At 41.0% G+C, this 11,037-nt stretch overlaps 1 protein-coding gene across 1 annotated transcript in view; it reads right to left on the reverse strand.

The window, feature by feature from the left end:
* Positions 1-4,319: 4,319 nt before the first annotated feature.
* The window catches only part of LOC107685901 (NACHT, LRR and PYD domains-containing protein 12-like), a 23,009-nt gene continuing 16,291 nt past the window's right edge, over positions 4,320-11,037 (reverse strand). Inside the window, exons 6-7 of the mRNA XM_016482633.1 lie at positions 7,656-7,702; positions 4,320-4,864 (exon numbers count right to left, since the gene is read on the reverse strand). Coding sequence (XP_016338119.1) covers positions 4,320-4,864; positions 7,656-7,702 — 592 coding nt within the window. The remainder of the gene's footprint in view (positions 4,865-7,655; positions 7,703-11,037) is intronic.

An 11,037-nucleotide genomic window follows, 5' to 3' on the forward strand; every position in this document is an offset into this window, starting at 1 on the left:
AGAAAAAAAAAAATTATTTGTGCAAAAACCTGATCGCTAAGTTACGCCCCCAACAGATGACAGGTGCGTCACAGCGTGCATCACAAGCCGTCACGACAGAGCGCCAGAATTCAAATATTATTATTAATTTGTTATTAAACAATATTCTGCGTATCTTTGACCTTTTTTTTTAGTGGATGGTCTCATTCTGTTTGTGACACTGTATGCTACAAAACCATGTTGCTTTTTACTACCAAGATGCAGTTTTTTGAGCGTAAGTTATTCCATAACGGATACAAACAATAACTCTACCCGAAGAAATGAGAAGTAAACAAAGGAATAACCATCCATATCACACCTGTTACGGGGCTGACGAGACGTGAGACGTGCGGATCCATGTGCAACGCTTTATTCTGGAGACGTGGTCAGAAACAGGCATAAATCAACCATTGGCAAACAGGTATAATGAGGGCAAGACAGCAGAGTAATCCAAAACGGGCGTGGTCGATAAGCGGCTAACAATATCCAGAGGGCTTGACATGAGGGGTTATCCAATAACACGAGCTAGAGTCCAGGCGAGGTGCAAACACAGTCCGAAACAGCAGGCAAAGGGTTAACTCAAGATAAACAGGCAATAATCAGGTAACACGGGAAAGCAGGCAAGACAAGACTATGACTAGACTATGGAAACTAGAACTAAATACTTAAACAAGGACAGGGAACTGGCTCCGTAAAGTAGCTATCGCTAGGTGAGTGATATGCGCTTACAATACTTGGCCATGAATGGTTGTTTGAGTGAGTGTTATATAGTGAATGTGTGATTGGTTACAGCTGTGTGCAATCAGTGCAATGGATGATGGGATATGTAGTCCGGGGACGATAAACTGTGACTTGACTTGGTTCATGAAGATAAGCTGTGACTTGACTTGCCTCATGACGATCAGGTGTGACTTGACTTGGTTCATGAAGATCAGGTGTGACTTGACTTGCCTCACGACGATCAACTGTGATTTGACTTGATTCATGACGATCAACTGTGACTTGACTTGACTCATGAAAAATAACTGTGACTTGACTTGGTTCATGTAGATCAGCTGGGACTTGACTTGACTCATGACAATAAACTGTGACTTGACTTTGTTCATGAAGATAAGCTGTGACATAATGGGGTGCTGTTGTGTCCGCCAATTTGCGATCAAACTCCGCTGTCGCCACCATTTTGTGAGCGTGCTCTAGTGTGGCCGCCATTACACAAGCGGACTCGGCGTCATGTTTCTCCGCAACCCCCACCGTGAACACGGAGTCGACACACAGCAGAGCAATTAACTCAAGATAAACAGGCAATAATCAGGTAACACGGCAAGAGGTAAGCAGGCAAGACAAGACTATGACTAGACTATGGAAACTAGAACTAAATACTTAAACAAGGACAGGGAACTGGCTCCATAAAGTAGCTATCGCTAGGTGAGTGATATGCGCTTACAATACTTGGCCGTGAATGGTTGTTTGAGTGAGTGTTATATAGTGAATGTGTGATGGGTTACAGCTGTGTGCAATCAGTGCTGTGTGCAATCAGTGCAATGGATGATGGGATATGTAGTCCGGGATGACATGCAACAGTTTGTGTAGTGCGAGAGTCAATGCAATGGAAGGGTCACCTCTGGTGGTGATTGAACGGAAGTCCATGGACAGGATTCGTGACAACACCGTTATTGTTTTGTTGGACTAAAAGTGCTCTATGGGATGTTGTTCAGTGGACCCTTACCTTTCTAACTAAACCGGGATTTACAGCAGTGGATGCGTTTGTGACTCGTTATTACGATGAATCTGGTACGTACTGCGTTTTGATTATGCATGTTTTGATGTGTACTGCTTACGCAAATTTAGCAAATACATTCTTTATAAGCGCTCCATTGAAAAACAACGATCTATCGTCGATGCTTGAGGCTTAGACCTTTTAGAATGATGTATAGTTTGTCAAGATTAATTATGTCCCTTTTCATTTAATCTATTCGTAATCATTGACACGTGCAAACAAAGAGCGTTCAGTGCGCCGACGTCCAGGTGGGGGTTAACAGGTTAATGTATTTTTATGTGAAATAAAATTTAAAAATCAGTGTGGTACAATTTTTTTCAGGGCACTTCATTGTCTATAACTTTTTGATGGATGATGGATAGTAAAGCCCAAAGGGTCTTCTTTCCAAAGACACCAAAATTGTGTGTGTAGCACACTGTTGTCAGGAACTGTTACCATTTTAAGTTAGGTAGGTCATTTTCAGCTGTGAGTCCTAAAATGGGGGGTGCAGGTTAACAGGTTTAATAAATTAAATGATACTCTAAAGAAGAAACTGAAATTTCCAGCAGGTGGTGGTAAATGTCTTTCTGAGTCATTGGCTGTGTTTGAAACCGCATACTCAATGAGTAGGTACTTAATTTCAATGAGTACTTACTTAACGAGCGCTAAAAGAGTACGTACTCTACAGCCAAATCTCATTAAGTATGAATGCGATCTGGACATCATCCGCCATGTTGACGTTATCATGTGACTTACGACGTAATAACAAGTGCAACAACTTAAAAGATATGAGCGACAGGTTTAATTCATTTATCTGTAAATATTTTGATGTTGATGAAATTTCATTTTGTGGTCTTGTTGAAGACAGCTGACCTTTTATTTTGTGATTGTAGTATAACCAGTAAATATTGGGTTGATTTAAGTTTTTATGTTTTTAACCCTACTAATATGATCCCCAGTTCCCCTTCTAGGGAATTCCACGCTGCGCCCCCTAGGGGGCACTATGGGGAATGCAGTCTGCATGACCGGTATCTGAAGCACGTGTGAAACCATGCTAATCTATTGGCACACCTGGCCCATGACGTCATAGGCGGGATTCCCGGAAGTATAAAAGGGCACCTGCCGAATACGTCATCCTCTTTGCTGTCTTCAGGAGCCGTCTGTTTGCAGTACAGTGTGTTATCATGTCTGACAACCCAGGTGAGCATTTCAAGAAGTGCGTGCCTCCGTGTCCTAGGTTTTTTGACACCTGAGGACACGCACGACTTGTGCGTTATGTGCCTGGGGGAGGAGCACACGCGTTCGGTGCTTGAGGCCGCTGAATGTAAGCATTGGGAATCATTTCCAATGCGTAAGCTCCGATCACATTTGTCCCTTTTTCTCGCGGGTTGGGTCCCGCTGCTGCTGAGGCACGGCGGAAACTCAGCTCGTGGGGATCGCAGGTTGAGCTCGCAGAGAAGTTTGAGAAAGGCATGGATCTTTCAAAGGCTCCTACCACGGGCTCTAGCGTGCTGCGGGATCCAAACACTCTGTCGTTGGAGTCATCTGATCCTGATAGTGCGCTGCTGGGCTCTTCTAGTTATAGTGACGAAAATGAAGAGGTTGATGTGGTTGGTGACGATGATGAGAGTGTGAGCACCGAGTCGTCATCGGGCATTCCCAGCCGCGCATACAGGGATATGCTGGATGTGATGGATCGTGCCTCTGAGCGGCTCGTTCTAGCGTGGAGATATCTAAATCCTGGGGGAAACCGTTTTCCTTTCGGCTGCATGTCTTTCAGCACGCAGATTATGCGAATGTTGAGGGTGTGGCCGAGCGCGATCCAAATCCTTGAATGAGAATGGAAGCAATGCAATAGAAGGTGAAATAGTCTATGTCTATGATGATTCCCAAGTCCTGCTGATGATTTCAAAAGAAAAAAATAGTCCTTAAATAATGAAAATAATCCAGCAAAAATGTCAGTCCACAAAGCTAAATCCTTGTACTTGGGACATTTGATAATTCACAAGGTGATATGGTGTTAACAATCCTTTATGAAGAACTCCTAATTCCACTCGATGTCTATATCAGTAGAGTCTTTGCAACTACTCATACTCATTTAAGGAGGAAACATAAACATAAATTCAATATATCAATTGAAAACAGATACAAAAATATATATATAAAGAGAAGAAAACCTTACATGATTGAGCTGGAAACAAAGTTTCTTAATTGTGACTCCATGAGCTTTGCTAATAGTAGGACCATGTTTCCCTCTACCAAGAAAATCTTCTACTCTAATACCTGGTTAAATACCTGGGGTGAGTAGAAGAATCTGAGAGATGACAGATGTCTGGTCTGTTTGTGCAATTCTACAAGACATACTATACATATATAAATGATAAACTTTTTTAAAACAGTAATAATTATAGAGAATCAATAAGTCATCAATTAGAAAGTATATAGCCTTTTAAAATACTCAGTCAGACTACAATTAATCAAATTACAACTCCTTATTTTTGGAATCTGATTATGTAATTCAGATGACATACAGTATAATTAGTAACTACTCAGCAGGTTGTTTAATTTGACACAGAGTCAACGAGGAATCAAACACCCCGAACCCAGCATAGAGGGGTTCAGTGAATGTGGTGTTGAATGTGTATAAGTGTGTGAGTGTGAGTGTGTGTGTGTCAGAGATGCTGTAGAAGGACAGCGTGCCGGCCGACCAGTCCAGATACACTCCTACTCTATTAGAGGATGAAGGGCGAGGAATTTCAGTTCGCTTGTTATTGTGCCAGACAGTGAATGCTTTTTTAGAGCAGTTCAGACTCCAAGATTTGTCATTGTATCCAAACCAAGAGTTATTTCCTTCTTTCCTACTGATTCCTTTATATGCCGCTGATATATAAGACCATCCACTCCATTCAGCCTCCCAGTAACAGCGTCCAATCAGACTCTCTGTACACAGAATCTGACACCACTCAACAAATCTCTCTGGATGATCAGGATACGGCTGATAGTCTTCCACACGTGTCACCTTTCTGTTTTCCTCAGACAAGACGAGTTGAGCGTTTACTGTGTTCGGATCCAGTGTGAGATCATAGGCATCTGAACACAAGAACAGAGATTAGAAGTACTTGAAGGACAGTTTTAGAACTGTGTTCTTGTTTAGCTATACTTGTGAGGGCCAAATGTCCTCACTTATATAGTGAAATATAATGATAACTGACTAGTGAAGACATTTTATGTATCCCCTTTAGTTAACCTGTTAACCAGCTAAATATGACATACCCAAAATCAAATGTCTTGTTTGAAAGCAGACACTTGATATTTTATTATCAGTTAGTAATAGGAATTTGTATGAAATACATTCAAGAAAAATATATTAAGACTATATAAGGCCTGAAACTTATTTGAAAGCTTTTTACCAAGTTCTGGGTCCAGTTGCATAACATCCCAGCACATAATCCCAGCACATTAGAGGGTGCTAAATACTAGGGCTGCCCCCCAATAGTGGACTAATCGTTAGTCGACCAGAAGAGGCTTGGTCGACCAAAATGTTATTAGTCGCAGGAAGAAAAAAAATCCACAGGCGAAGTAACGCAGTCCGTGACTGACAGATCGTTAACGGCTGGTCTAATACACTACATCGAGCAGGACATCCAAACGCTCACCTATCATTCATTGACCTCAAATATGGCTTATCATCTAAAATATGTAAGTAGTGGAGTGCTGTGTGGAGTGGAAGCTGAACAGCAGCTCACAGCAGGACAGATGGAGGCGCCGGTGTGCTCACTTTATCCTAAAACTTTTTTGGTCAGACAGATAAGAGTAATACATCTTTCAAATCTGTAATGACTCTATGTTTATTTGTGTGCACTCACAATAACAACAAAACATTGCACTTTTGTAAAATAATGAAAGCAAAGTCCTGGCCAAACATCCACAGACAGCTCGCGTTCAGAGCGACATCCAGTTCACGGACCAAAAGTGTGAGTAAACTTTATTGAGATCGGGACATATCAACCAGTAATTAAATTTCAAGTAACGAACGGTAGAAAATTCAGGAATGAATGGTATGTGACTTATGACAGAATATAGTCGCACAACTGATCATTAATTTTTTTCTTCACGTCTCGCCTTTGGTAACAATGATTCACGGTGCTTTTTTTTCTTGCCCCCTCCTTACTCAAGAGTCAAATATCGCCCATGCAGCTGACATTATGGCTTTCTTCATCCAGCTGAGAATCTTTTCAAGAAAGTTTTGTAGTTCAGTCTGTACTTCATGCCAGTGGCATAGCCCCAGATTTCTGAGTGCTTAAAGTATATAAAAAAAGTAATTTAATGTTTCATGGAAAACAGCAAGGACTTTACCATTTAAAAAAATTATTGAGAAACTAATAAAGTTAAAGGTGCAATAGGTGATTGTCTTCAGAAATATTTTTTGTTATGCTGGTTGAAAGTCTCTTCACATCCTGATAGCAATCATTAAGTTAAGTGGTCTAAATGTATTTGTCTGTATTTATATATTCCGTGGAAGGCGTAGGACCAAGAAATGTGGTCCGAGCGTTTTAATATGCCTTCCTACCTGCCTGTCAACGTATGTATTAGCATACCTCTGCGCACCCGGTTCGCGCAACAGGATACGTCATCAGCGCATTCACGCACGCTGTGCAGACAGAGCGAGAATGGCAGACAAACATCAACAACCCCATCTTCCTTCCTGGTATTGTAGTAACGTTACTTTTAAAGTTTTCTCACCGGTGAATCACACATGATGTAGCCCAGCAGTTAATCCAGTCCTCGCGCCAGGTCGTTAGAAGTGAGCTACGTGCATGAACTGTGTTCCGATCGATATGATCCCTACACAGTGTTCATTACTGAGCGGGGGAAATCCGTTGAAGTTTACTTCACTTCGGAACATGGGCTGGAATTGGGAACCGCTGATGTAGCCTATTGTAGTAATGTTGTCTCTGGTATTCTGGTCTGTGAGCGTAAATGCGTTAAGGGGGCGTGGCTTTGGAGGGCGATTGCAGGGAGGGTGGGACATTCGCTTTCAGTGCTATCAGGCTAAAGTTAGCATTTTCCAAGATCTCCTACAGCACCTTTAATGATGCTTAATCGTCATCTCTACGGTGGACGCACAATATACTTTTCATACGGATTACATAATCTGAGAATATTTGTTTTGTTTTGAATTAGTTCATTATTAAAACATTTCGCGTAGATCCTATTTCTCATGTCTGTGAGGCAACGGAGTTTCGGTTTATTTTTGACGCGCTCAAGTTCACAGGGATCGAGACGGCAGAAATAGTATCCTGTTTGTTTTTATTATTTTACAGTGCACAATGTTTTGTTGTTATTGTGAGTGTACACAAACAAATGTAGACCCTTACCAGATTCGAACGATGTAATTATTCTTGTCTGTATGACCAAAAATGACGGAGTATTTTAAGTGCAAGTGATCGCACATTTAGTACAGACATTATAGCCTACATGTAATATTGAGTGGCCCCCTCATTTTAAGTTTCTGATTAATTTAAAAATTCTGGCTATGCCACTGTTTCATGCATACCTATGGCAGAGGCCTCACACTGCGCTCTTGCTTTAAAGCCAAATAAACAAAGAAATGAATAATTCACTAAAAACTGGAAGTAAGTCACTGTTGTCACTATCATCTGAGATGTAATCGGCTGGGTTTCTATGTTTTCTGTGGATTAGCACTATTCTGAACTGACTGTTTAAATGCATTCTAATTCTATTAATATCTAGTTTTGTGCACGTTTCTGTGATGGTTATGTTTAGGGGTAAGGGCTGGGTTAGGCAATAGAAAATATCATGAACCTGATGTAAAAAACAATGAGTGTGTGTATGTGTGTAAAAGAGAGAAAAGACATACATTTTCTCAAACCTGGTGTGATTCTGAAATGTTCTCCATGATCCAAACTAGAAAAAATAAAATAAATCATTCAATCAATCAATCAATCAAAAAGTAACATACAATTGATAAAGTACAATTAAGATGTTTAAACAAAGAATCTCTCAAAGCAGCACATGTGTTTCTACTGACGGTTAAATTTACAGAAAAATAACTCTATGCAAGTACACAAATGCACATATTGCAAGCATGCCGCTTCTCATAGCATGCCAGAGGCAGCTTATAACACAATGACTGCCATTAAAAGTCTTATTTGAAGCGGGAGTAGTGGGAACCTTGGGCACGTATCCAGGCCGGGTCTCAGGACCATGTGAAAGTAGGTTGGCCCGAACACCAAGCACTCTACGCTCACCGAAAACGCTTGTAGGTCCCCGACCCTCTTGATGGAGGTGAGCGCGGTCAGCAGCGCTGTCTTTGAGAGACAGGAACTTAAGCTCGACTGACTCCAACGGCTCAAATGGATCCCTCTGAAGTCCCGCCAGGACAACAGAGAGATCCCAGGAGGGCACGAGGGGTGGCCTAGGAGGGTTTAGCCTTCTGGCACCCCTCAGGAACCTGACAATCAGGTCTTGCTTCCCCAGGGACCGGCCATCCACTGCCTCATGATGCACTGCGTTAGCAGCAACATACACTTTCAAGGTGGAGGGAGACAGCCTACTCTCCAAACTTTCTTGCAGGAAAGAAAGCACGACTCTGATAGGGCATTCTCAGCGAGAAGAACATCAGTCAGCAAACAAACTCCACTAGTGATAGTGTCTACCACCGCCGGTGGCAGATCACTTAAGTCTGCCGTGTCCCATCCAGGGGCCACACGTGGAGGTTCCAGAGATCTGGAAGCGGGTACCATATGATGCCCTGCCCCTGGGAAAGAAGGTCTTTCCTCAGGGGAATCCGCCAGAGAGGGGCTATCGTGAGGAGCATGAGTTCCAAAAACCAGGTCCGGGTGGGCCAGTAATATGCAACTAGCAAGGCCTGTTCCTCGTCCTCCCTGACTTTGCACAGTGTCTGTGCGAGAAGGCTCACTGAGGGAAATGCGTACTTGCGTAGGCCTCGTGGCCAGCTGTGTGCCAGTGCATCCGTGCCGAGGGGGGTCTCGGTCAGGGAATAGTTTGAGTAGCTTATATTAGGGTATCTTCGGATACTGAAGATTTTCTTTTCTTTTTCTTTAGTTAGTGTAGAATTGATAACTGAGAATTGACATTGATAATTGAGAGGGTTATGTTTTGATTATTTATTTTGTTTGATTGCCGCCCAATTCCCTCCTTTTTCCCTAGTTGCGTGGGGTTTTCCTTTTTTTTCCCTTTTGTTTCTTTTCATGTAAATATTACTGTGAGCTTTTTTTTGTATATAAGCTTTCCTATGGTAACATTGTAAACTAGATAAAAAAGTTCATCAAGACAAACTTTTGGTTGGCTTGAGAAAGCCTAGCCTGAAAGTTTAAAGCATTTGAAAAAGGCTGAAGTTTGAAAATTTAGATAAATTAGATGTTGATAACATGTTTCTAGCATGATTAGCATGTTTTAACATGATTGGCTTTTACTAGCATTTTGTTGGCATGATTAGCAAGTAACTAGCATGTTGTTAGCATGATTAGCAAGTAACTAGCATGTTGCTATCATGATTAGCAAAGTTACTAGCATGTTGCAAGCATGATTAGCATTCTACTAGCATGTTGCTAGCATGATTAACAAGTAACTATCATGTTATCATGATTAGCAAGTAACTAGCATGTCACTAGCCTGATTAGCATGTTTGCTAGTATGATTATCATTCTTCTAACATATTGTTAACATGATTAACAAGTGACTAGCATGTTGTTAGCATTTTTATAGCATGATTAACAAGTAACTAGCATGTTGCTAGCTTGATTAGCAAGGTACTACCATGTTTCTAGCATGATTAACATGTTACTAGCATGTTGCTAGTGTGGGATTACAAATTTAAGAATCTGTTTAAAATATGCTTGATCCTATGTTCTGACATAGCATCACATGAAAAACTAAGGTGAAGTACATTGTATTTAGCATTTAAGGTAAATTACATCAGACAAATGATTATCTTAAGCAAAGTGTAGCAAGAGGTTCCTGTCTTTTCCTGTTCTCTTACTGTTAGTCAAATGAACCAGATTACTGAGACGATCACCTTTTGTTTGTAATGGCTCTTGGTGCCTCTGCCCCAGTCTTTGAGTAGTTATACTGATTGAATTAGGACTGTCAGACTGATTGGATTAGCACCTATGCATTTGAATGACACTGTTATGCTGATGAGATCAAGGCTGGAAAAATGCCGGTGTCGGGCTGATTCCTGTACTTCATTTGCATGCTTTGTTTGAGGTAGTCACCCAGGTGCTTTGTCTCCATTTCTAAGCACTGCCCCCTAAATGTATATAAACTACAATGTATCACTGCCTTAGTTAGACTTTTGATGACTGCAGCGCCACGCAGCACGTTCTCAATAAAGAACTCTGCTGAAGATACCCAAGAGTCTCCTGGTCTCTGCTTCGAGAGGAAAAAGTTTCCTACACTAGCATGTTGTTAGCATGATTCTAGCATGATTAACATGTTGTTAGCATGATTAGCATGCTACTAGAATGATTAGCAAAGTAACTAGCATGTTGCTAGCATGATTAGCAAGTTACTAGCATGTTAACATGATTAGCATTGCTACTAGCATGTTTCTAACATGTTGCTAACATGATTAACAAGTAACTATCATGTTGCTAGCATGATTAGCAATTAATTAGCATGTCACTAGCATGTTTCTAGCCTGATTAGCATGTTACTAGCATGTTGCTAGCATGATTAGCAATTAATTAGCATGTCACTAGCATGTTTCTAGCCTGATTAGCATGTTACTAGCATGATTAGCAAGTTACTAGCATGTCGCTAGCATTTTTATAGCATGATTAGCAACGTAACTAGCATGTTGCTAGCTTGATGAGCAAGGTACTAGCATGTTTCTATCATGATTAGCATGTTACTAGCATGTTGCTAGCATGACACTAGCATGATTCTAGCATGATTAGCATGTTATTAGCATGTTGCTAGCATGATTAGTATACTACTAGCATGTTGCTAGCATGATTAGCAAGTGACTAGCATGTTTATAGCATGATTAGCAAGTTACTAGCATGTCACTAGCATTATTCTAGCCTGATTCGCATGTTGTTAGCATGATTAGCATGTTACTAGCATGTTTCTAGCATGATTAGCAAGTGACTAGCATGTTTATAGCATGATTATAATCTCAGGACTCAGGTCCTTTTTGTTTATTATTACTGTTCTTGTATATTGTCTTTTGTATTGTATACTGTTTTATGCATGCTTATGATAGAACCACTCGT

Source organism: Sinocyclocheilus anshuiensis, unplaced genomic scaffold (assembly GCF_001515605.1).
Source record: "Sinocyclocheilus anshuiensis isolate Anshui unplaced genomic scaffold, SAMN03320099.WGS_v1.1 scaffold1074, whole genome shotgun sequence".
NCBI lineage: Eukaryota > Metazoa > Chordata > Actinopteri > Cypriniformes > Cyprinidae > Sinocyclocheilus > Sinocyclocheilus anshuiensis.